The 27,694-nt window shown below is 45.1% G+C and overlaps 1 protein-coding gene across 2 annotated transcripts in view; it reads left to right on the forward strand.

The window, feature by feature from the left end:
• The first annotated feature begins 7,324 nt into the window (after positions 1 to 7,324).
• The window catches only part of ARID3A (AT-rich interaction domain 3A), a 50,031-nt gene continuing 29,661 nt past the window's right edge, over positions 7,325 to 27,694 (forward strand). For both annotated transcript variants that reach the window (XM_069964463.1, XM_069964464.1), the window contains exons 1-3: positions 7,325 to 7,373; positions 10,767 to 11,362; positions 12,735 to 12,978. In XM_069964463.1, coding sequence (XP_069820564.1) covers positions 11,010 to 11,362; positions 12,735 to 12,978 — 597 coding nt within the window. In that variant the 5' untranslated portion in view covers positions 7,325 to 7,373; positions 10,767 to 11,009. The remainder of the gene's footprint in view (positions 7,374 to 10,766; positions 11,363 to 12,734; positions 12,979 to 27,694) is intronic.

The raw sequence follows: 27,694 nt of genomic DNA on the forward strand, positions 1-27,694 counted from the left end.
TCCCCCCTCCCTTATAGATGGTCCCCCTTTCCCCCCTCCCTTATAGATGGTCCCCCTTTCCCCCCTCCCTTATAGATGGTCCCCCCTCTTTCCCCCCCTTATAGCTGGTCCTCCTTTCCCCCCTTATAGCTGCCCCCCCCCCTTATAGATGCCCCCCAGTGAGTAAATAACACAAAAATAACAAAATACAACTCACCTACCCTGCGTTCCCCCGTCGATCCTCTCTCCGTCTGATGCGCGGCTGCCAGGTGTGTCTGGTCCTCTCCCCGGCAGCGCGCGCATCACACAGCTCCTAGTGCCGCCTGGGCCCTGACTTCCGGTACGTGCGCTCCCAGTACCGGAAGTCAGGGCCCCAGGCGGCACTAGGAGCTGTGTGATGCGCACACTGCCGGGGAGAGGACCGGACACCCCAGGCAGCCGCGCATCAGACGGAGGCAGACGGAGACTCTTGTGACCGCAAGCGAAACAATGCTTGCGGTCACAAGAGTGCAGTGGCGAGGGGGCCTCCCGGGCGGCATTATAATGTGGGCGGCAAGGCACGGGCCCCGGGCGGCCGCCCAAACCGCCTACATTATAATCCGCCATTGCTCTCTGTACATAACTTTCTCCTATATAGAATAGCCCCCTCTGTAGTTTCCTCCTATATAGAAAAGCCCCCCCTCTGTAACTTCCTCCTATATAGAATAGCCCCTCCTCTGTATCTTCCTCCTATATAGAATAGCCCCCTCTCTGTAGCTTCCTCCTATATACAATAGCTCCCTCTATGTAGCATCCCCTATATAGAATAGCCCCCTCCCTGTAGATAGCTTCCTCCTATATAGAATAGCCCCCTCTCTGTAGCTTCCTCCTATATAGAATAGCCCCCTCTCTGTAGATAGCTTCCTCCTGTATAGAATAGCCCCCTCTCTGTAGCATTCCCTATATAGAATAGCCCCCCTCTCTGTAGCTTTCTCCTATATAGAATAGTCCCCTCTATGTAGATAGCTTCCTACTATATAGAATAGCCCCCTCTCTGTAGCTTACTCTTATATAGAATAGCCCCCTCTCTGTAGCATCCCCTCCTATATAGCATAGCCCCCTCTCTGTAGATAGCTTCCTCCTATATAGAATAGCCCCCTCCTATATAGAATAGCCCCCTCTCTGTAGATAGCTTCCTCCTATATAGAATAGCCCCCTCTCTGTAGCTTCCTCGTATATAGAATAGCCATCTCTCTGCAGATAGCTTCCTTCTATATAGAATAGCCCCCCCCCTTTGTAGCTTCCTCCTATATAGAATAGCCCCCTCTCTGTAGCATCCCCTCCTATATAGCATAGTCCCCTTTCTGTAGCTTCCTCCCCTCCATGTAGAATAGGCAGCCCCCATGTGAAAAACAAAATAAAAAAAGTAAACTCGCCTGTCACATCGCTCCCCAGCAGTGTCTCTCTCCTCCCCCAACGACGTCTGTGTCCTCTTCTCTCCCGGCCTCTGCTCCTCGCTCAGCTGCGGCTGGCGTTCAGGAAGTCAGCTAGGCCAGAGGGCGCTGTGGCAGACGTGCCTACGTGCTGCACGTCTGCTGCTAAAGAGGAATATTTTAAAGAGGCCGAGCGGCCTGATAAAAGAGGCGGTGGCTGTTGCCGTTCGGTGAGCTTGGGGGACTGGACCGGGAGGGCAGAGGTGAGCAGCGTCATTATTATAATGAGGGCAATCTTACTGGACCCCCCGGAGCCCAGGGCCCCGGATGGTTGCCCAATTGCCCTCATTATAATCCGCCTATGAGTGCAATTCTGAAACACATTACTGCACGCCCAGACTTTTTTGGTTTGTTTGCAGGCTAGTATAAAAAGTTGGTTTATTTGTCTATGTTAGGGTGCGTTTACACTGAAGGCTGGAAACACACATGGCAGTTTTTGGAAAACTGTCACAGCAGTTTTTGTACCAAAACCAGGAAAGAATCCAACAGGAAATTGAAGTACAAGTCCTCTTATATATTTTCCATCCCTTTTATATCCTCTTCTGGTTTTGCCACAAAAACAGCTGTGTCAGTTTTCCTAAGAACTGCCATTTGTGAAACCAGCATAATAAGAGTGAAAGCTAAAATATACACTGGCATTCAACAGAACTGCGTGCATCCATATTTGTGACAACAGTATGAAGGACATTTAGGGGCACATCTATCAAGCTTTGCACCTAGCACACACTTCAATATAATTGAAAATATTTGTGCAAGTACCCCCGTGCGCGAAAAATGTTTTTATTCAAGCTTGCGCCATATGTGTGGAGAAAGAGGCCAGGAAGGGGGCACACCATTGTGTGCAAACTTTACCAACATTTTCATCTGGAAAAGGCCAAAAACAAACTTAGGCTATGTTTCCACACAGTATTTTTGCTCAGAATTTTAGTCAGTATTTTGCAACCAAAACCAGGAGTGGGTTGAAAACACAAAAAAGGCTCTGTTCACACACTGTTGAAATTGAGTTATTTTAAAACAACGGCCTATAGTGGGGTCAGCAGCCAGGGGGCCATCTACTTTAGTGGGGCAGCAGCCAGAAGGCCATCCACTATAGTGGGGGCAGCAGCCAGAGGGCCATCTACTATAGTGGGGGCAGCAGCAAGAGGGACATCTACTATAGTGGGGGCAGCAGCCAGAGGGCCATCTACTATAATGGGGGCAGCAGCCAGGGGCAGGGTAGCCATCAGGAATTTTTGCGACCCAGGTTGGGTGGACAACTCAGGGTACATTTAGTCCGCCTCTGGATGCTGAAGCTGCTCTCTTCCAAAAGAACTCTAAGAGTGCCTTCGCACACACCGGATCCCCCTGCCGCAGTATACAATACCTGCTCTGCGATCCGGCTTGCTTTAGGGCAGTGTTTCTCAACCCTAGTCCTCAAGACCCCCCAACAGGTCATGTTTTTAGGATTTCACAGGTGATATAATTATAGTCAGTGCACCAGTAACTGCCACAGCTGTTTGTTGTATGGGATATACGAAAAACATGACCTGTTGGTGGGTCTTGAGGACTGGAGTTGAGAAACACTGCTTTAGGGGTTCCCGTCTGCTGGGCCCTCTCAGCCAGTGTGCTGCCCCGCCTCAGACACTGATTGGCTGAGCAGGCCGTACAGCCAAAAAAGCCAGAGCGGGGAGGAGGCGATGTATACTCCGACCGTCGGATGTCAATCCAGCTGAGGGTATGTATTCTCATAGGGATGCACCAACACTGGACTATTAGACAGCACGGGGGATAGTATCTCTATTGGGACAGCACAGAGGACAGTATCACTATTGGACAGCACAGGGGACAGTATCACTATTGGACAGCACAGAGGACAGTATCACTATTGGGACAGCACAGAGGACAGTATCACTATTGGGACAGCACAGAGGACAGTATCACTATTGGGACAGCACAGAGGACAGTATCACTATTGGGACAGCACAGAGGACAGTATCACTATTGGACAGCACAGGGGACAGTATCACTATTGGGACAGCACAGAGGACAGTATCACTATTGGGACAGTATCACTATTGGGACAGTATCACTATTGGGACAGAACAGAGGAAAGTATCTCTATTGGGACAGAACAAAGGAAAGTATTACTATTGTAACAGCACAGAGGACAGTATCACTAGGGGGACAGTATCACTATTGGGACAGCACAGGGGACAGTGTTGCTATTGGGACAGCATATCTATAGGGACAGCACAGGGGACAATGTTGCTATTGGGACAGCACATAGGACAGTTTCTCTATTTGGACAGCACAGGGGACCGTATTACCATTGGGACAGCACCAGGGATCAAATTACCATTGGAACAGCAGCGGGACAGTATTACTATGGGGACAGTATTACTGTAGGGACAGTAAGGGGACAGTATTACTATAGGGACAGCACAGGAGGACAGTATTACCATGGGGACAGTACAAGGGACAGTAGTACTATGGGAAGAGCAGAGGGAACAGTATTACTATGGGGACCGCACAGGGGACAGTATTACTATGGGGACAGCATTACAGTGGGGACAGAGCACAGGGGACAGAATTACTGTGGGGACAGAGCACAGGGGACAGTAGTACTATGGGGACAGTATTTCTTTTGGGACAGAGCACAGGAGACAGTTACTATGGGGACAGAGCACAGGGGACAGTATTACCATTGGGATAGAGCACAGGGGACAGTATTTCTATTGGGACAGAGCACCGGGGACATTATTACTACTGGGACAGAGCAGGGGGCATTATTACTATATGGGGGCACAGAAGGGGATCCTACATACAGGGGGCAACCCACATACCTACTGACCTTACTGCACATAACACAAAAGTGGAATGAAGTAGACATGAATTGTAGCTAAAAGAATTCATCATGGTGTTTCCAGGTCAAATGGAGAGGAAAAGGAAAGTGACACCTCAGATCAAAGAAGTGACCAGTGAGTCACTAAATGACTTTTGAAAGGTTGGGCAACGCTACTCTATGCAATAATACACACACTGCTTCTTTCTTGCACCAACCCAATCAGACAATCCCAATCCCCCCCCTCCTGGCATCACTCGGGAGGGGGTTGGAGGCGCTTTTATCAAGATTCGCCACATAGTCTCAAACTATGGCATACTAGCTTTACACGGGAGAGGGCTTTTTATCTTGAAATAAAGCTGGATTTCTCTTCTGAGTAATATTTGCAGTCTATTGGCCAAGTGGATTGGGGCTGGGTAATATGGGCAAAAAAATAAAATCTGGGTTTTTAAATTTTTTTTGCCAATTCTCTATTTAAATTTCGATTTTTTTTTTTTTTTTGCTTTTTTATTTTTTGCTAAATAAACAGAACCTTTTTGTCCTTGCAGCGTCAGATACTATTTTAATGGTGTTTGAGACAGCAACTGTATTGCTTTCCACTGTAACAGTGCTCCCCCTGTGCCCCCATGTAGTAGACAAGCCCTCTCTGCACCCCATATAAGTAGTTTTACCAAATATGTGACACTTTGTGCCCCATATAGTACATGAGATCTTCTTTGTGCCTCCATCTAGGTAGAGTGTTGTAGTGGAGGTACAGTAGATAAGGAGTGTAGTAACACAGGTATAGATGAGTGTTTTGTCAGTGCCTGCTGGGGGTTGTAGTGTTGCAGGTTACCTGTCAGTGAATGCTGGGGGTTGTAGTGTTGCCGCAGGTTATCGGTCAGTGTATGCTGGAAGTTGTAGTGTTGTCCAAGGCTAACTGTAAGTACGTGCTGGGAGTTGTAGTTTTGTCACCTGCTAGCTGTGAGTACATGCTGAGAGTTGTAGTGTTGTCGCTGGTTACCTTTCAGTACGTGCTGGGAGTTGTAGTTTTATTGCAGGCTAGCTGTGAGTTGGGAGTAAATGTTGGGAGTTGTAGTGTTGTTGCAGGTTACCTGTCAATAATGCTGGGAGTTGTAGTGTTGTCGCAGGCTAGCTGTCAGTGCATGTTGGGAGTTGTAGTGTTGTTGCAGGTTATGTCAGTGTATGCCGGGAGTTGAAGTGCTGTCCCAGGCTAGCTGTCAGTGTATGTTGGGAGTTGTAGGTTTTATTGCAGGCTAGCTGTGAGTAAATGTTGGGAGTTGTAGTGTTGTCGCAGGTTACCTGTCAGTGTTTGCCGGGAGTTGTAGTGCTGTCCCAGGCTAGCTGTCAGTGCTGTACAGATACTCCAGAATTGTATCAGCCTGAACACTGCTTTTAGAGCAGAATGGTGGTCCATAACCTATACAACCAGCTGTTAACAAGGGAAGAAAAGAGCAGCATATCAAGAGAAAGAGGCATGTTTGCTAAATGAATGTGTCTGCTAACATATTTACCTTCAAATTTCCTACAAGTTTATTTGTGTTAGTTGAAATGGGAATACCTCTTAAGGCTATGTTCACATAACATTTTTTTTAAAGACAAGAATTCTGTTGTTAGCAATTAAAACATTGGCTGTTCTCCTCATAAAAAATAGCTGCATTGAAATCAATGCAAACTGCGGCCGTTGTTCACATAGTGTATTAAACAACGATCGTTGTTCACTACAGCCACGGAAATAATTGACACATCAATCATTCTGGCTGTAGTACATTGAAATCAATGTTTTTAGGGCAACAACGGCCGCTACTACGGCCTTTGTTTTTACGTGCCGAACAACGTCCGTTTTTCATGCACTGTGTGAACATGGCCTTAGGGTCTATTCCTACGTAAAGAAGCTGCAGATTTTATATGTTCATTTAGTTACATTGATACCTAAACATCAAATCTGCTGCCAATATGTACTCGTACATACTGTAGACTTAAAAAAAAAGAAGAAAAAAAATAGTTTTAATCGGTCAGAATTCTGAGTCCTCCATTGATCACTAAAACAATTGTTCCCGGTCGGTTCTCCTCAGAAAGTGTATGGATTTCATAAAAGTGATGGGTACACGAGATGTAACAGTCAGGTGACTTCTTCTGCCCCTTTGTTTTAGTAACTTATGGGGGGACTCAGCACCGGACCCCAAAACGTCTGAGATCTCACTATAAGCCCCTCAGCATTTCAGAAGCAGTTACTGCATGTGGCCGAGCACCACCACCACCGCCATACCACCACCACCATAGCCATACCACCACCACCGCCATAGCCATACCACCACCACCATCATAGCGATACCACCACCACCATACCACCACCATAGCCATAGCCATACCACCACCACCATCATAGCCATACCACCACCACCATACCACCACCACCATAGCCATACCACCACCACCAGATTGTGTATTTTGGCCCGTGATTTCTAGGTTCCTCACATGAGTGCAGTTGTTCCGCCAGCCATACCCCCAGCCTTGCACAGCCCTGAGGAATACACAGGTACTACAACAGCAACAGGTGACAAAACAATCAGTGTAGTGTTAATGATTATACCGTACTGTATATTCTCACATTTTTTGTTTTATTTTTTAACCTTAAAAAACTTCCTTATAAATACTACTACTAATCACCTCTGCCTTCAGTAGTGGAGTGTAGCCGCAATAGGTTGTGTAACTCTGCGGCCTGGCTTTCCTTCAGGTACTTTCCCAGGCGCCGCCGGTCGTGCAGTTGTCACACTATCCCTTGTGCCATGCATCGCTCTATACATTACAGGCAGAGCAGCGCGGCGGGTAATTTGCAGACCTCCCCTCGATTAGTTGGCCATTTATGAACTCCTCCGCTGACTGCTGCTGATGTGCACTTACACACTGTCCCTATCTTTACGTGTTTGCAGACGCTCCCTTTAAAGGTTAGTCCTCCCGTACACTCTAGTATTACGAGGTTGGAAGTTTGCCGACTCTCCCTGGATTGTGGCCAATGAGGTACCCCCTTGCGTGGAGGCTCCGCCCTTCGCTTAGATCCCAAGTTTCATCTCCGAGAAAAAGCAGCGGAGACAGTGGGGGTAAGAGTGGGGTACAGCGGGGTACACTGGCAGTAGGCGGGGTGCGGAGCGGGGAGGTCTACAGCCGGCTTATACCATGGCTATCACTGGGGGGCAATGCCAGGGGCCTGAGATGGTGTTGTGGGGGGGAGGGGTGCTGCTAAGGATGACGTGGTTGGGGGTGCACGGGCAGGAGGCAGAGCTGCTGGGCACAGGTGGGAATAGGGGTGACGGCATGTGGTGGGGCAGTCCAGGCGGGCCGGGGCATGCGGAGCGGTGACACTGGTTACTGGGTGGGGTGCGCCGTGTCTACAGGACGGAGCAGCAGACAAGTGCCCCGGGATCAGCCGGTCCTCCCAGCGGGCTGCCCCGGGGCTCAGTGTCCGCCAGACAAGTGCGCCGCCCCGGAGCGTCTCTACAGGGGCAGGGGGCTGGCAGGAGGCCCATGGGGCCAGGTGGTCGGGCCATACAGCATGGTGTGGAGGCCTGGGAGCTCCCCAGCCGGGCCCTGCCTCAGCAAGTGCTGCCACCCCTGCCTGGCGCCGGGGCTGTGCCTACTACTACTTCGTAGTACATGAAGTGGTGGGCTAGCCTGCTATCCCTGGAGTTACATGTAGCAGGCCCTCTCTCCATGGTGGTGGATTGTCCACAGACAAATGGGGGGTCAAGAAAATGATTAAAAAAATCCTGATAAGATACCATGGCTGCTATAGGTGTATGGTGATGTCACACAGTAGCCACAATTCCCTAGTCACTAGCCCATATCACCTGCTGTCATTGCTCCCGGGCCTCTGTAGTAGTTTGTTTCTAGCCCCAATATGAAATGTCTCTGGATCATGTGATACTATAATAGACATTGCCAGGTGTGGGGCAGCGCCATGTTTGTAGGGGAAATACCAGGGAAGGTTTCTCTGTCATACAGATAGTAGCAGAATGAGCCCGGGGCCTCCCAGGTGACCAGTCTGTGGGAAACCATTGCTCATGCAGGGAGCCCAAATGGTGTCATCTTCAATTCCAGACCCATTAATCAATGACTAATCCAAATCTTATTACCACGCTCCCAAGGCTTAAAGATATGCTATTTTATCTCAGGCGGAGACCCAGAGCTACACGTCTTCTATCATCATGGCTTGTACTATTGGAAGGACTCTCCAAGTGCTACTTTTCTAGTGTCTGCTAAGACTTGAATGTCTTCCATTGATTAGGCCTCGTGTCCAAAACAAACCTCCCTTTGTGCCAGAAAGGAGCACTGACCCTGTGTACAGGCACACTTTGGGGAGGGTCCCCTCCCCTCCTCCTTGGAAACATCCAGTAGCTATGGGAAGGGGGGGGGGGGGGGGTATTCCAGCTGCTGTATTAACCCATTGAATGACTAGTCTGGATCCATTTGTTACACAGAACAATGCTGGGGAACTGACTAGTTAGGTTGGCCTCAGGCAAGATACACCATGCTGGCTGTTTACAAGTATTCCTGGAAACAAGAACTTTTAATGGTTGGGGGGAAGGGGGAGAGGTGGAGAAGGAGCAGCAGGCGCCAGCTTCTCTAATGCTCTCAGTTTCCTGAGTTCACACAGTTAAATGTGTTGTTTTTTTTTAATATAGATATGAAATTGAAAAAAACAAAGTAGGAACTGAAAGCAGTATTTTTCTACTTCTGAAGAGTAGATCTGTAGTGACTGTCCTAAAGTTTGCTTTCTGCGTTGTACATTGATCACCATGTTGTGGTGTGCTGCGAGTAACTAGGAAGCTGTAGCTATCATGTTGTGTATGGCCTACTGCTCTCCTCTATCATGCTGACTACTGTGGCACACAGTCAGTTAATCCAGTCTATCTGCTTAGATAATTAAGAGCTAATGTCCATGGGGGAGGAGGGGGTTGTACAGCCCCTCCCTCCATTAATTCTCCCCCCCCCCCCCCCCCAGGCCTCCCACCCAGTCTCCAGTTGGTGTATTTGTTTAATCTCTGAACACCCAGTGTGCGTGATCCCTCTTCTATGCATACACTTAGTGCCTGGATCTACTCTGCTGGTCAGTGGAGCCATTAGGGGTACAAGGAGCAGGGTGGCTAGGTAGTTGTCCATTTTATTTTCTTTGTATGCTTGGGGGGGGGGGTTGAAGTATGATTTTATGTATGTTCCATGCTGCTCTATTTTAGGAAAAGGAGGAGGGGGGGGGACTTTTTACAAGTGCTTTTTCTGTCTGGCCAGATAGACCTTGTGCTTTGATAGTGACTAATATTTAACCTTTATTTGGCACAGGAACATACAGGTAGCGGTGACATTAATACCGCACATTTGCTGCAGGCATTTTACACTGTATAGTTATGTCAGCTTTTTTTGGCCCTTTTGTAGGAAATGCATTGAGCCCACTCCCAGCAGGATGGGGGAGGGGAGTTTTTCCCTTTAATTTCCTCCAGTTTTAGAGAACTCTCTTCATAGCTGCTGAAGTCTTCTATTTATTTTCCTGACAATGTGCTCTTGGTGCAAGCTCTGTCAGAGTTGTGCAAAGTTCTGTCTGTTTTTTTTGTGTATTTGACGGTTGTGTGGCTTTATCTGTGCAGGTTTCATATCAGTGTAAGCAAAATCTCTTGCATGGCACAACTTTCCTTCCCTTTTTTTTTTGCTCAGAAATAGTATATGATTGTACACTGGAATTATAGCAATATTTTGAAACTTTTTCTAGTAAAGATATAAGACATTATCAGAATTGTTTTAGGATTTTAAGATTAAAGGAGAAGAAACTTCTAGAGGCAGAACAAAATAAAAACTGGTTGAATGACCAGTCCCTTGTATCATTGCTTGACTTATGTTGCATAAGTGCACATGCTGGGGATGCGATGCTGTAGGTAGTTCAACGCTGTAGGTAGTTCAACACAGTAGCAGAACACACCGTTCAGAGGGACTTGCTCAGTTGTGTGGTGTACTAAATTGTACTAAATTGCTTATCTATCAGTCATTTAGCATTTTGATGATCTGGCATATTATTGCAGTTTGTGTGGTTCATATCCTCCTATACCATGCAGCAGAGCATGTTTTACACGCACTTACACCACGTGTGTGTATATATATATATATATATATATATATATATATATATATATATATATTTATTTAATTTTTTTTTTTTCTGTATTTCCATAAACTGGTGACACCCTAGGAGAAAGAAGTAGCTGGGAATGCAACACTAGTTTGAAGTGATGGTGCACATCCCTGTGTCTTCTGTTAACTGTGGGTGATCGTGGCTATTTGCACCTGAATAAAGTCATTTGTGTAGCTATGTGTTGGGTATCTATTGTATAACTTTTTGGGCAGTTAACATATAATAACCATAGTCATGAAATGTCATATAATGCTTGGATAACTTCATATTCTTTTCTTATTCTATGTTTAATTTTTATTTCTTTTTCCATTGATAGAGTTCATGCTGCAGTCACATGGTTTACCACCAGTCTAATTTGGAGCAGGAGGGCCTTCGATCTGGCACTTTATAAAGAAAGCATAGATACTTTACAATGCGGAGAACCCCAGTTTACCCAAGCTGAGACTTCATTACGGAACTTCAGCTCTGCTGGACCCCACAGGTTTTTGCTGGGTTGTTTTAATACATTCAGAAGGTGGAGGAGGCAGCACGTGGCCCCCCTCGCCCGCCTCACCGCGCAATGAAGCTGCAGGCGGTGATGGAGACGCTTCAGCGCCAGCAGCGGGCGCGGCTGCAGCAGGAACTAGAGGCAAGGCAGCTTCAGCAGGATTCTGTGGGTGCTCCCCCTGAGGGGGGTTATCCTACCAATGGTACTGAAGATACTGAGCCAGAGACCTTAAAAATGCAGCGAGCCCAGGCAGCAGCTCTTGCTGCCATGAGGGCTGCAGCTGCTGGCCTAAGTCAACAGCCAAGTCCAGCTGCCTCGGAGGAAGACGACGACGATGATGGGGAGAGCATGCCATCAGAGGATGAAAGAGAGAGGGATGGGGAAAGTGAGCAATTCCAGGACATGGGCTCAGAGGAGGATGAACTGTGAGTGTTTGTGTATTTGAGTTTTTGTTATGGTAATATATCTTTTATATATTTTTTTTCTTTGGCTTGAAAGTTGTAAGGTAGCTCTGCGTGGGAGGCGATTTTGTAGTCACTGTGCTTCTTGTGCATTTTCTAGCTTTTTTGGGCACATTTTACCTTCTAAGGCACATTCCGTGAAACACGGACTACATGGATGGTGAATGGCTGTCCTGGAGTGTTTCCCCGCACGGCATGGTGTATCAGTATCATGCCGGCAGTGGGAAAGCGGTTTGAATCTCTGCAGCACTGAAATGACAGAGCCGCAGAGATTCAAACTGTTTCCCCCACTGCCGGCACAATATTGATACACCATGCCATGTGGGGAAACACTCCAGGACAGCCATTCACCATCCATGTTTCACAGAGCGAACACGGAACGTGTGAATGCGACCTCAGGGTTATCAGTGTAACACAGTGTAGTTAAGCAGCCACAAGTTAACTGCAATAAATGGTCTTAGGTAGAAAACGGTAATTTTAGTCCCGAGTACTGCCTTTCTTTTTTTTAGATCAGTTAAGAGGAGTAGTAGGTGACTGTCAGTTTTAGTTTCAAGCAATACATCTATTAAAATCTTTCTGTAAACTTAACTGTTTTTATATACATTATATTTTATTTTTTAAGGTGGCCGTACAGCTTAGAAAGCGCTTGTATCAGACAAGTGTTCATGCATTCTCAATAGAGGGAGGGTAATATAATGTTGCCAGACACCCCCTGTGTCCCTGGAATTATTCAGCATACTCGCTCCTTATTTCCTGTGACATGTGCTGTCAGGAGAATGCTGTCCTTCAGTGTGCATAGGCCACTGAGGGGTATCACCTGTTCTGTTCATCCTAAAGTGTTAATAACTGATAGGCTAAAAAGAAAGAAGTCTGTACTTTGTAAAGGTTGTCTCGCCTGACAGTAAAACAGTAAGTTTGGCATTTTAGGTGGATGAAACATTAAACATACTGCTCTAATTAACAGCTGTAATTGTCTGTGGCGTCCTTCGGTATAAAGAGAACTAGTAATGTGTGCTGTCCCTTAGATGACCTAGTGATACAGTGTGTGCCAGAAGCTGGCAGCAGGCCTGCATATGTTGGCAGCCTGTCAGAGGCGGTTAGAAACTTCAGACAGAACTGTTCTGAAGTGGCAGCATCTTTGTTCGCACGATCTGTGCCAAGTCTAAATGGTTTGTTTTCTCGTTGGATCAACTTTGACTCAGTAGTTGTACTTACGTAGACTATAGTTTTTCTTTGGTTACCGATAACTTAAAATAGAGCGTTTAAACACTTAAATACAGTGGGTACTTACACAAAGTTCAGTTAATTTTTTTGACTTTTACCTTCATCTCTTTAGGAAGGGGAAATGGGATGAAGATGATTTTGAGGAGGAAGATGATTATGATGATATGGAGGAGGGACTTGATGTGGGTGAAGCTGGCAGGCCTGTTAAAGGGGCAGGCCTGCAACCGAAGCACCCTGCTCAACAGACCGTACCAACACGCCCATCAGGTGGAGCAGAGCGTCCAGGACTACCGCAAAACACACATCCTCCAGTTCAGGATCATGGGGATTGGACATATGAAGAACAGTTCAAACAGGTGTGTAAACCAATTAGTATTCAGTGAATTGTTACCATTGAATCAGATTTTCTTTTAGGTAAAATTACAGCATTTAAGTGGTTGTTAGGACAAACCTGGCCATATGCCTTATTAATACTTACAAATGTCAAGGTTACATGGCAGACCGTGTGTCCAAAGCCGCAGTTATCATTGAAAAAGGTTTGGAAGGTGCAAAACCTCTATTTTACCAATATAATTACCATGAATGTAAATGAAGGGATATTGCTTGTGAATTTTCCACTGTGCGGTAATAGTAGAAATTAGACAAGTGATGTTTGGCTGACTGCTCACCTAGCATTTCACAAGCCAGACCTACATACTTGGCTGATGGCTAAGTTATTGTTAAAGGTTACCTGTCCGTGCAGATTGGCATGCTGTGGCCAGAAGATCGCATTGCTATAGAGCATCAAATCTGGTGTGGATCCTGTGTGTTGGAATAAAGGGAATTTATCATTGTTTTACATATGTCTTTGGACATAAAAAAAAAAAAAAGTCACCAAGTTTTGCTTCATTGCACAAGGATTTGAGACTTTAATGTTTACACCACTCATGTCTGTCCTGAGAATAGGTCTATTGGTAGTTTAGTGCCATGGCTTATTTATCAAATGCAACGTTTTTAAAATGAGTGGCTCTGTGCCATTTTGCACCTAGTCTGGACAACACAAAGGGGGAGATTTATCAAACTGCTGTAAAGTGAAACTGGCTCAGTTGCCCCTAACAACTCCACCTTCTTTCACTTCATTTTTCAAAGAATCTGTGAGGAATTAAAAGTGGATTCTGATTGGTTACTAGAAGCAACTAAGAAAATTCTACTTTACGCTGTGTTTGATAAATCTCCCCCGAATTACTCCTTAAAATGATGACGATGGACCATTTTAATGGGTCATTTGGATAAATTTGGTGTGGGGGGAAAAAGTGCTCCAAAGGCATAATATAGACCACTTTCTATTTTGATAAATTCACTGATATGTGTATAATTTCAATAACAATCAGGTGCATTTACCACATTCCTGACCTTAATTTTTCTGTGTAGCTTGTCTTGATAGGTTAACGTTTATACATAGCAAGCAGTGATCTTATTGAGATGTTATGTCTCTGTAGGGCTAAACAAATCCCAGGGGACAGGTAGCTTATGTACATAGAAATTAGTTGCTGCTGAGTTTGTGTTTACAAAGGTGGCTTTGCTGACATTTTTTGAATCTGAACAGTGCTTTTTGTTCTAAAAATAGCTGCAAGGGGTAATGGGGACAACCCATATCCTTTAGCCATCTTGGTCTGGTCATAAATTGGTTTAGATTATGCACATGTCATTATCGTTATATAAGCTGTACTTGCTTGTATCAAGGTCCAGTTTCCTGAAGGCAGCTTTTTAGTCTTGTGCTGGTTGAATAAAAGAAACTAAACACAGGAATTTTCGGTCATCTGCACTCACACAAGAAGGCAGTAATTTGATTAACGGACACATTGAGGTGTGACACTCTGTACTGGCCAGGAATTCCTGCATTTACTCTCGTTTCTTTCAACCAGCACAAGACCAAAAAGCTGCCTACAGGAGACTGAACCTGGGTACATGTAAGTATCCAGGTAGGTAAGGGCACCTATCATTTAAACAAACTTTTGACAAGTCATAGTGACATGTCAGAGGTCTGTATCAGTCGGGGTCCGAGTGCTGAGACCCCCGTTGATCACTAGAATGAAGGGGCAGCAGTGTGCGCTTCAATTTTAATGGAGCCTTAAAGAACTTCCGTTACAGCCATCATTGGAATTTCTATAGGGCAGCATTAAAGTTCCTTCAACTGCTACTTTAGCACTAAGATGAAGCGGAGCGTGCGCTGCTGTCCCTCATTTCTAACGATCGGTGGCGGTCTCAGCACCTGACCCCAACCAAAACAAACATCTGACATGTCAGAGGTTTGTTTCAGGGTACAAACACACTGGGCGCATCCGCAGCGGATTTTCTCGCTGCGGATCCCTGCCCTGTACTCACTATGGGCAGAAAAACTTGCAGCGGGATGCACATGTCAGCAGCCCGCCCTGTTAACCCCCTGTCTCCGGAGCATATACATCACTTTCTCCACGCTCCGGCTTGCTTCGGCGGTTCCCGGCACGTCCTGTTGGCCAATAAGTGCGCTGCCCCGCCGCAGCTCACTGATCGGGACATGAAGACGCCGGGAGCCCGGAAGTAAGCTGGAGCAGGGACCAGGTGATGTATACGCTCTGGCGGCGGAAGGTTAACAGGGGGGGCTGCTGACATAATCACAGAAGGCAGTTTGTCTGCCCATAGATTGTACAGGGCAGGGATTCGCAGCGGGTCTTGCTGCAAATTCGCAGCGAGGAAATCCGCTGTGGATACGCCCAGTGTGTTTGTACCCTTAATGATAGGTACCCTTTAAAGCAGGGGTGGGGAACCTTTTCCATGTCGAGGGCCGGTCGGGCATTATTAAAATCATTCGAGGGCCGCATACCGTGTGCGGCAGTTAGTAGCGTGGGTTTGCAGGCAAAGTATTGTTCCCCTAGTCCCCCTGCTATTGTAGTTAACCCCCCCAGTGATGTCCCTGGTAGCCTAGTTAACCCCCCCCAGTGATGCCTCTGGTAGGCCTAGTTAACCCCCATCAGTCATGTCCCTGGTAGGCCTAGTTAACCCCCATCAGTCATGTCCCTGGTAGGCCTAGTTAACCCCCATCAGTCATGTCCCTGGTAGGCCTAGTTAACCCCCATCAGTCATGTCCCTGGTAGGCCTAGTTAACCCCCATCAGTCATGTCCCTGGTAGGCCTAGTTAACCCCCATCAGTCATGTCCCTGGTGGCCTAGTTAACCCCCATCAGGCATGTCCCTGGTGGCCTAGTTAACCCCCAAATAAAAAAAATAAACATCCCACTCACCTTACCTCCGCTCCCACGCTGCCCATGTCCTCTTCTGTCCCAGGTCCTCTGTGCCGGTCTTCTCCTGCAGGCGGTGCGCGATGAAATGACGTCATCGCGCGCGGCCCGCAGGAGACGGAAGACACGCGCCGCTCTGCTGGGGAAGAAGCCAAAACAGACAGCATCCTCCTGTGTCCGGCAGCTGTCACAGACACCGGAGGATGCTGTGTATGCCGGCTCCTTCCTCCTCCAGAGCGGCGCGCATCACAGGGGAGCCGCGGGCCGCATCGGGAGGTCTCAGGGGCCGGATGCGGCCCGCGGGCCGGAGGTTCCCCGCCCCTGCTTTAAAGCGTAGTAACTAAAAAAAATTTTTTTTAAATGAATGTCGCAAACATGCTTTATATCACATTCCCTGTTTTTTTTAGCTTCTAACGACAGTGACATTTTTAGTAGAGGACAAAAAAGGGCTGAAGACTGATCAGGCAGCTTTCTCTGTTGGTCTTCATAGGTGTTCATAAGCTCTACCATTAAAGGGGAACTCCGGATAAGAAAAACTTGTTTCCTATTAAAAGTTATATAGATGTGTCTATACAATGTATTACCGTATCTGTACGGTTCTGCCACACTGGTAGCTGATAGAAATCCAGGAAGTGAACTAAATGGCATCTGTGCAAATCCACATTGTCTCCCGCTCCTTTTGCTCTCCCATCATAGGAGACAAATCTTCCATGCCTCTGTCTCACATTGTGTGTGTTTGCTGAGATCAGGCTGATGATGCAGACAGGGGGCAGGGTGTGATGTCCCAGGAGACTTGGCTGGATCCCCCAATCCCCTGAGTGATTCACCATCTCTGACCAGCCAGAAGCAGGTGTTGCACTGATTTATCTAATTGTGCAGAAGTGTGCAGTGAAATTAGGGCTGTGTTCACACATGTTGGAGTGTCATTGCAGTACTGCAGCGTATTCACAAAAATGATGCAGTAACACAAGTAAATGATGCTAAACGGCAGAGAGGATCAGAGCCTTATTGTGGGGCTCAACTTCAAAGATAAAAGATGCTTGATCATAATATGTGCGTGGAAATGACAAGAAAAAAAAAATCAAAGTTCTTTACTTCCAATATCAGCGTTACAGGTAGAGAATACAGTGTGTGATGTGGTACAGGTAGAGAATACAGCGTGCTGTGTGGTGTTACAGGTAGAGAATACAGCGTGCTGTGTGGTGTTACAGGTAGAGAATACAGCGTGCTGTGTGGTGTTACAGGTAGAGAATACAGCGTGCTGTGTGGTGTTACAGGTAGAGAATACAGCGTGCTGTGTGGTGTTACAGGTAGAGAATACAGCGTGCTGTGTGGTGTTACAGGTAGAGAATACAGCGTGCTGTGTGGTGTTACAGGTAGAGAATACAGCGTGCTGTGTGGTGTTACAGGTAGAGAATACAGCGTGCTGTGTGGTGTTACAGGTAGAGAATACAGCGTGCTGTGTGGTGTTACAGGTAGAGAATACAGCGTGCTGTGTGGTGTTACAGGTAGAGAATACAGCGTGCTGTGTGGTGTTACAGGTAGAGAATACAGCGTGCTGTGTGGTGTTACAGGTAGAGAATACAGCGCGCTGTGTGGTGTTAAAGGTAGAGAATACAGTGTGGTGTTACAGGTAGAGAATACTGCATGCTGTGTGGGTGGGACCACAATTAAATCAAATTACTGCAAATAATTCATTAACACAATGAAACTGCAATGTGTGAACACAGCCTAGATGTTCTGCAACAGCTTTGGGCGGGGAATAGGCAGGGTGGAGGACTGTGATGAACAGCTGAGGGAAAGCATTGCATTCTGGAACCTGTAGTACTGTGTACAACTGATAAACCAGGAAGTGCAGAAACACAATACAGAACAAAACTCCCCAAAACAAATGGATTTTTGGTAGTTTCAAAACTGGAATAGATAGGTAAGTAATGCTTTATGCTTCTGCAGAAGTTTCATTTTTTAAACCTCTTCCTGGAGTTCCCCTTTAACATCAGCAGTGTGGATACAATGTATACAGACTGCATCCCAGGTATTATAGTATTAGCTAGCTATGTTTGTATACTACCATATAGATGCTGCTACTACTTCCCGTGAGATGCAGAAACACAGCAGCAGTCTGTTTATAGAATGTATGTCCTGCTGCTGTGTACTTTGTGTGTGTGTGTGTGTGTGTGTGTGTGTGTGTGTGCGCGTGCGCGCGCGCGCAGTTGCTCATATAAAATACAGTGTGAAATACCAGGCCAGAAGCCTGTATTTATTTTATACTACACAATACTGTCTAGTAGGTCAAGTAGCTGTTTTATGTGTAAAGGGCCCCACATCCTCATGTTTTCTGGCTTAACTGTAAATTCACTGCATGTCCCCTGGTGGGTCAGCAAGATGGCTATAGCGTGCCATGTTTGTGCTCTTTCCAGGTCTGACCAGAATGAGAATTTCCTAAGAAGTGGACAGACCACAATATTTTAAATGCTTGATATGTATTAAGATGTTGTATTCACAATGCCTTTATGGTGGACAGGTAGTAATGAAGATAATTTGGCAATTGATTGCCATCTTTAGGCTGCCTTTATACACTTGACTAATGCTGGGTTTACACGTAGTGATAATTCGCCCGATTGTACGATAAACGATTTCGAAGTAATTTTTTTTTATAACGATCAGCGTTTAGACAGAACGATATATCGTACGGAGAAATCGTTTTGCGATCTCTTAAGCCTATCTCGCACATAAATCGGAGAACGACTTTTTAATGAACGACGATTTAAGAACATGTTGTAAGATCAAAATGAACTATTTCTCGCTCATCGTTTGATCCCTCGCTGCGTTTGCACGTACGATTATCGTTCGATTTCGATCGTTATCGTGCAAATTCGAACGATAACAGTTCCGTGTAAACACAGCATACGGGTCCTATTACACCAAAGGATATCTGACAGATTTTTACAGATTTTGGGTGGGTTCACACTGAGGAATTTTCACGGATAAACTCCGGAATTTTGTCGGCTTTCCGCCGGATCCATAGACACCATTCTATGGGCCGGCTGATTCCGTATTCCGCCGAAAGAAGTGACATGTCACTACTTTCGGTGGAATGTGGAATCAGCCGGCCCATAGAATGGTATCCATGGAGCCGGCGGAAAGGCGCGCGGCCGTGCGCACGGACAGTCGACGGAATTCCGTGGAGTTTATCCGCGAGAATTCCTCAGTGTGAACCCACCCTTAGGTGTCTATGGCACGGGCGGAGATGCAAGGGTACGAGTGACTGAATCCTCCAGAATTTATCCTTGCGGATTCCGTAGTCTGAACCCACTCAAAGCCAGGAACATTCATTTATGACCTGTTTTCTGTTTATAGTCTGTTCCTGGCTTTGGCTGCAAAATATCTGTCGGATATCTGTTGGTGTAATAGGACCCTTATGTGTATGATTTGGTGCCCGACTATTTGCTGTTGGCATTGCCAGACACATCTATTAGTGGATTATCTCCGCGAACATTTGGTATTGTTGGGACTTTGGTAGCTGCACGAATACATTCAGCAGGTTTTCTTAAAACAAATGCATAAGAAAGTGGAGCAGCCAGTCCCATAACCAGTCAGGGCGCAGTTTCATGAAATAAATGACCTCTGAGAAATAAGAGCTAGAAATTTGGCTTATCTGCCTCCCTCTATTACACCAGCTTTGAGTTAAATGCAGATCAGACTGACAAATACTGTAACGTTTAGTTCCTCGTGAATCCATTTTCTTGTGCCCTTGAAACATTGAGTTGTATACATTAGAGTTTGATTTATGAAGGCTACATTGATGTGCTTCAGGGTATGTTCACTATTCACTTTCTGTCAAGTTTTCTGTTATCCTTTATAGCTGTGTCTTGCATTGTAACTGTATGTTGTCACGCTGTCGTTCTGCCTAGCAGCAGGTATTGCGTGACTAGATCCTTGTTTATATCACTCTGCTTCCCCTCTCCTCCCCTGATAATGCTTCTCTGTGTGGGTTTTTCTCTCTCTCACTTCCTGTAGCAGGGGGAGGGAGAGAGAGGGAGGGGGTAGGGTGTGACACTGCAGGGTGGGCATTGAAGGGGTAGCTGGAGAGGTGTGGGTCTGTGCCTACTTCTATAATGCAATTGCAGATGGGTTTTTTTTTTTTAGCCATGAACAGGGTAAATGACAAGACATACATGGATCCATACAAACTTTGGACATTATATTTGTGCACATTTGACATGTTAAATAGTTTGCCCTTTACAAGGTTTTGTCTTTGAAATAGTTCTTTTAGATTTTTTAAACTGATAAGTGGTTTAACAGTTCTACGTGTGTGTGTTAGATCACTAGAGCCCTCGAGTACATAACAATTTTATTGCTGTAAAAGTCCCGGGTTATATGGAGTTCTAGTACTGCACTCGGTAATCTAAATTTGAGATAATAATAGGAAGTGCTGTTTCACACACAACTACATCATAGTGTGATCCTTCAGTTTTAGTATAACGAAGATCTTGCCATCACAACAGGCATGTGTACTGGAATTGAGCACAGTGTCTGCCATATCAATTAACTATTCGTTATATAAAAAAAAAAGGTTGCTTTGGACAGGTTCAGTTTTATGGTTTTTTTTACATACTAGTTTGAGCAATCCATGCTAAGGCCAGGTTCAGACGCTGTAACTGTGCGGCTGTATTTGCGGCTGTAATTGTGCGGCAGTATTTTTGGTGGTTCGTGTGTATGCTTGGAAGTATAGGATATGCGGCTGCACAGTGCACACTATGTCTGAATCTACGGCCCGATCGTAAACGGACCTGTAAAAAATGAACAAGACCATTGTTTGCGGCTGGACATGCGGCCGAGGATTGACAGGTGGTCCGTACGGAGTACTTCAAAAATAGCCGGCAATGATGCTGAATGCCGATGGCTCTAATAGTTAATATATTAAATTAATAAAACACATTCTCTTTGTAATAAAGACACTTTCGTTGTTCAATAATTTATTTCTAACGAATCCATCATTTTGCAATTAAATATACTGTTAAAGGGTCCCCCCTATTTTTATAACCAGCCGGGTTAAAAACCAAACGACAGCAGCCTGGTAACACCAGGGTGGGAAGAGCCATTGGTTTAGGCCCTCCCCAGCCTAAATCTTACCAGCCTGCTGCCGCCCGGTCCAGGAGCGCCAATTTTGACGCTCCGGGACCACTGGCACCCGGCTCTTCCCAGTACCCCTGGTGGCATTGGGTACTGGGGTAATAATAGGGGGTTAGTGTTAGCCATTTTATACCGGCTAACACTAGGCCCCAACTTAGTAATGGATTCCGTCTATTAGACGGCTTCCACTACTAAGTCTATAAAGTAAAGAAATAAAGACAAGACACAAGTTTAAAAATTTTTTTATTCAAATAAAAACACCCCCACACCCCTCATTGACCATTTTATTAAAAAAATTAAAACAACAATCGCTGGTCATCGACGTAGTCCATGGAATCCGACGTAATCCACAGGATACTGATATCTGAAAAACAAAAAGGGAGAAACACACAAAAAAAACACAAACAGGAGCACAACACCCATCATTGTGAGCGGTGTTGTGCTCCTTACAGTATGCAGCATCTTTACAGATCGCTGCTTACAGTCTGGCCCCCAAGGGGTTAAGGGAGGATGTATTGCATCCCCCTTAACCCCCTGGGGGCCAGACTGATGTCAGACTGCACCCATCCCAGCAAGGAAGGGATTAAGTGACCCCCCCTTCCTTGCTGGGAGGGGTGCAGTGCTGGGGAGGGGGTGGGGAGAGCTCTATACTCAGCATCCGATGTCCCGATGTGTCCTCTTCGCTGGTCCGCAGCACAATGAAGTCACTGTACTGCGGACCGGCTCATTATATGTGCGCTCAGCCGAACAGCCAATCAGCTGAGCGCACATATAATTCTAAATGTTTCTTCTAATAATGCTATTGTCATAACATAATTAGAAGAAACATTTGATGTTTTAATTAAAGTTAAGTGTTGATTAGTACAGAATGCTCTATTGCCGGGAATATGAATTAATGGCTTATGGAGCTTCCTGTACTAATTAATATTTAATTAATAAAACACATTTTCGTTGAAATAAATACAGTTTCTTTGTTCAATAATTTAATTCTAACGAATCCATCATTGTGCAATTAAATATACTGTCAAAAAATAAATATTTATTTATTTATATATTTAATTGCAAAATGATGGAATCGTTTACATTTAATTATTGAACAATGAAAGGGACTTTATTACAAAGAAAATGTGTTTTATTAATTCAATATATTAACCATGAGAGACATCGGCATTAGTGCAGAGGATCGCAAACCCCAGTAATAGCGATTCATGTAAACTGTGTTCCCTGCTTTCCCAGATACATCCAGAGGTGTTTGCATCACTTTCTTAACATTTTATTTGTTATTTTTAGTTGAACCAGATTTCCAAGTAATTGACCGTATGTTTTGAGCTGCATGTCTATTTTTTCCCACGGCCGGAGTTTCACCCGCACATTTACAGCCGCGTAAAAAATACAGCCGCACAGTTACAGCGTCTGAACCTAGCCTTAAAGGACAACTCCGGCGAAAAATTTTTTTTGGCTTATTTAACACACATTACAAAGTTATATAACTTTGTAATGTGGTTAAATACCCGGTCTGGCCCCCTTCCCCCACTTTCCGACCCCCGACCCCCCACCCCGGAAGTTAAAGAATATATACATTACCTATTACGGTCGTCACGGTCCTCTTCTCTGGTGTCGGGTGATGTCAGAGCTGGGGGCGGTCCGGGTCTTCTTCCTTCTCGGCGTCTTCATTGAGAGTGAATGGGAGAGAAAAGGCTGCTGGTGCACATGCGCACCAGCAGCCTTTTCATTGGCTGGAGCGCATCACATGGCTTCCAGCTTGCTCAGCCCTGATTGGCTGAGCTTGCTGGAAGCCATGTGATGCGCTCCAGCCAATGAAAAGGCTGCCGGTGCGCAAGCGCGCTGGCAGCCTTTTCTCTCTCATGGACCCGGAAGAAGGAGACATCGCTGGACGGCGGACGCAGGTGACGGTGAGGCGGACGGCGGGCGAATGGAGTGGCGATCGTCACCGGAGGGATGGTGAGTATGGTGTCTGTGTGTGTCTGTGTTTTTTTTTTTTTTGGGTGTCCCGCCGGAGTTGTCCTTTAATGTGTACCATTATACCTTCATTGCGAATGATCAGTCAACTGTTTACGTTGTGCACCCCAAAATTAAACCTACGTGTGTGACACTCTGTCTGCACAGAGATGTGTGTGATCCTCTTTTCTCGACTACAAATCAATTTCCAACGACAACTTGGATATGAAGTACAGGCAGATTTAGCAAACCAGATGGCATACGTTTCTACATTCCTGTAGAAAACTAATGTGTGCTATACGACTCAATCCATTCCCGAATGACATAATTAAAATAAATAAATAAAAAGATCGAAACGGATCAGGTTTTTTGTTTTTTACATATATGAAATGGTGTTTAGCACCTTTTTTCTGTATGTTAAAATTGAACATACTACGTTTTTCCCCTTTTTGTTTCTGTATGAACCTAGCCTAATCCTATTATAGCCTTCTTTTTCCTACCTATATAGAACATGTAATATATAGTCAGTGGACAGAACAGTAAAGGGGTTAGGTATAAAAGGACTTGTGTTGGTTTTAACACATGCGGCAGAGGATTGCCTAACGCCTTACCCTGGGCTTTGTGGCAGTTACAGGTGCACATATGTTCCCACCTTCGAGGAGAGGTTATTTTTACCCCACTCCCCCTGGGTACAGTTCTTTTTCATCTCCGTGGAGGGAGGAGATCTGCCGGCTGCACCTGCCTCACTGCCTGTCTGACTTTTTGTGTAGCTGAGATGCAAAGAGGAGTTGGTGTCACTGTACGTGTGGGGGTTGTTCTTTTGTCTCTGATAAATACCAGGTGGAACGTTAAAGTTTGTTTAAAGAAGCGTGTCTGGGGACTGTAACCTGTTTACGTGCTATGTAGATTACTGTGAAAAGAACCTAACCTGAATGGCAAGTTTACAATGGGAAGGGGGTGGACAAACTGAATCCATCTACCCCCCCCCCTACCACCATAACCACCTCCACCACCTCTCCAAATTCTGTACGCAGCGCTTACTGCATAGATTTACATAAAATTTTCTCTTTACCTTAATAATCGTAGCAGAACTATATTATTTTCTCTTCACCTTAATAATCATAGCAGAACTATATTTTTCTCAGAACAAAAAAGTGACAAATTACTTGTTCCTATCCCCCTAAAGTAATATAGTGATCTAATGTTGTGGTGTGTGTAGGACAGCAGCCAGTATTAGCAAGGTTATATAATAGCTGCTTGTAATTTCCCCTAGCTCAGCATCACAGTTGAATGTTAATGTGCAGGTTCTCTCCAGGAATCATGGTTTGGCTTCTTGCCCGCTTGTCTGGTGATTGTTTCCCGTCTTTGGTTTGGGCTCGAGCCATGTTCTATAAACCTTAATCACTTGAAATACCTCGTTCTCTTGCGCGACCGCTAGCTCTGATTTCAAGAGTGTCACAGGTTACCACTGTCTCTCGGTAACACAGATTTTTGGCCAGTGTTGTAAAGCATGACTTGCAACAGTTCAGAAGGACATTAGTAGCGACACTGCAGCTGCTTCATGTTGGTCAGTTCACCTGTCAGTGCCTGTTCATGTAACAGTGTAGTGTATTGATGGTTCACAGCTCTGTAGACACAAAGGGGGGAGGGGGGCATTCCTCCTTAGGTTTGCTGATGAATCTCCCTCTGGTATTGCTGTCTCTCCGGTATGTTTTTTTTTTCTCCGCCTTCTTGCTCATATCTGTTGCCATATTGAACATGTTGCCAGCTAGTGCTCTGTCAATAATATATTACGGAGCTCTGTTCATCATTTGCCACAACTTATCTTGTGGAGTTTCTCATGGGTTTTGGGCTAACCTGCTAAATCATCGATACGTGTAATATTATTATCACTATTATTAATAATAATTATTATTTATAAAGCGCCCTTAGTTCCAGAGCGCTATACAGGCGACAGGGGTAACAAACAAGAACATTACAAGATCAAAACGCATTACATGAAGGCAAATGGCAGACTGGTACATGAGGAAGTGAACCCTGCTGCGAGGGCTTACAATCTATAATCTATAATACTGCAGCAAGCACATATATCATAGTCTCCTGGTTCCAAACAGGAAAACCTTTTTAGGCTTTTGTCAGACACACATTGTTGCTTCATGTTCTTTTTTGCCCCCCCCCCCCCCTCTTTTGGAGTAACAAAACGCGCGATGCGCCAATTTGTGTTTTATATATGTTTAAATGTCTAGTCTGACAGCTCCCTGACACTTACACATTACATAGCCAAAAGCATCTGGGTGCTTGAACATATCTATATATGCTTATTGAACCTCTTATTACAATGGGGAGAGAAGAATATTGAATAGGACCCCTTTGGCCAAAGCAACATCCACTCCACAAGTCTTTTTTTTTAGATTTTGGAGTGAGGGCATGTGTGCAGTGCAGCTCTCTATGCCATCAGCAACCACATGGAGGGGCCCTGCCCTGAAGCACCCATTGACTTCAATTGGAACTTCAGGTCCTGTATGTGTGGGGAACAAATGTGACGTGTCCGTTTTCTGTGTGGTTACCTATTTTGCATTTAGGTTAGTGGGAGTACAGATTTTGAGAGTGACCCTCCCCCCCCCCCCCACACACACACACATGGTTTTTGATGCAGAAATGTTAATGTGTCCATGTTTAAAACTGATACAACCCTAATAATGACGTGAATAAAATCTCATCAACACACTGCAGAAAATGTTTGCTGGAAATTTATGCAGAAACTAACCTGTGGTGCAGATTTCAAGTCTGATATATATGAATTTTATAAAAGAAAATCAAACACTGAGGATTCTAGAGCCTGCATGTGGCTGTGCCTGCACCAATTGGTTATAATTATGTTTAAATGAACCCAGACACAAAGGTATTAATAGAGATTGCTATAGCGTGTCTGTGTATGTGAAAAAAAATTAGCCACGAGTCTGTATTGTATTCGTTTTTATAATCTTTGGTTTGTTTCATAGTTAATTTTTATGCCACAATGCAAGATCGCGTGAGGAAGTGTGAAGCTAGACTGATGACCAAATTTCCTTTGTGGGTTAAGGAGCCATCAATATAAAATCATACGTGCAGATGTCAGTTGTATGACTTTCAATTATGTCTTTGTGTATTTATAAGTAATCACTAGGAGAAATTATTTTCCCATTAACATCCTAGTAAGAGGTTATAATCCTGTGCCTCTCCTGGATATTGGAAGGATGATTCTGTGGGTGGAGATCTACGGAGGTTAAACGGTAACTTACACTCTTATTGATCTGAGTCCTCCCTGTAATTGGCTGTCATAACAAAACCCTATCGCTGGTAAGACACATATTTACAGTTTTGTCTGACGGCACCATGTTATAGTATCCAGAGCTATGCTGAGCAGAGAGAACAAATATATTTCTATAATAAAAAAAAAAAACCCTCTATATAATATGAGCTATGCTTATGTCTGCATTTGTACAATATGTATTTAACCTTACAGAATCCAGGACGTTGTATTCAGTTAAAGCACATAAAGCTTGCCTTTGAGCATGTGAATGTGTTTCTAAGGACTAGATGGTGGAGGGGGATAGGCAGTTAGGAGGCGTGACAAATTGGTAACATCCGGATGCATGGGAGGTGGGGGATCCATCCTTTGGTGTTAGCCCCTTTCACACAAAGAACACGTGGAACAGGGCGTGACCTGTATGCACAAGGTTCATGATTTACAAAAGGGGTATTCCCTAGACACATTAAATGCGTCAGTGAATATAGATAGACGTTGAAGAACAAACTTTTAGTATGAGTGGTAGAAACATTACAGCTGGAACGCTTGTCAGAGGTTGTATCAGTTTTAGCAGCAGGACATCAGAGAGGGTTTCAGATGCTTCACGCTTTGGGAAGTTACTTGTTAATGTGTAAGCTATGTACTACTGTCTGATATGTGATCCAGTATTGGAGGTAATGCTAGCAAAGCTGCTGCGATTCCTCATTGTGCCAAATCCGCTTTGAGTTTGATTCATCAGTAGTATGGCTCTCTTTACATTGCCAGTGCCTGTTTACATCAGGAAAACTCCCTGTGTATAGGGTAAATGTATCCATAGACTCCCATTACCCGAGAATCATTTTGACCTCCGTTTAGGTGGTGTACATCTGTTGTAGACTAGTGTTGTTGGTTCCTCCCTACCCCCCTTCCCCTAACAGTATTCTAGGTGGCATCAGTCATTGGGGTTATTACCTTGATGTATATCTAACACACACACACACACACACACACACACACACACACACACACACACACACACACACACACACACACACACACACACACACACACACACTGAATTTTGTATAAAGAGCCTTGGGGCACAAATTACAAATACTAGGCTTATATTTGCTTTGTATTTTTCACTTCTCTCCCCTTTCTGCTCTGTGGGTATGACTAAACGGACAAGGGAAATTTCCTCACACATATATTCTGCTTCAAATACTGCTCCATATTGAAATTTAGTAGAATTGAAGTGGATTTTGGATCTAAATTACAAACTGCCGTTGACTACTTTAGGATCTCTGCTTGTGTGTTCTATCTTTTAGCAATTTACAGTGTTTCTGTATAATAAAAATTTCCATGTGAAAACCGCTGTGCGAGCAGTGTTGTGGAAATTGCATTGAACTAAATGGGAGGCAGATTCCAATGAGAAACTTGGGCTGATTGCGAG

The sequence above is a fragment of the Dendropsophus ebraccatus genome, chromosome 3 (assembly GCF_027789765.1).
Source record: "Dendropsophus ebraccatus isolate aDenEbr1 chromosome 3, aDenEbr1.pat, whole genome shotgun sequence".
In the NCBI taxonomy this organism is placed as follows: Eukaryota; Metazoa; Chordata; class Amphibia; order Anura; family Hylidae; genus Dendropsophus; species Dendropsophus ebraccatus.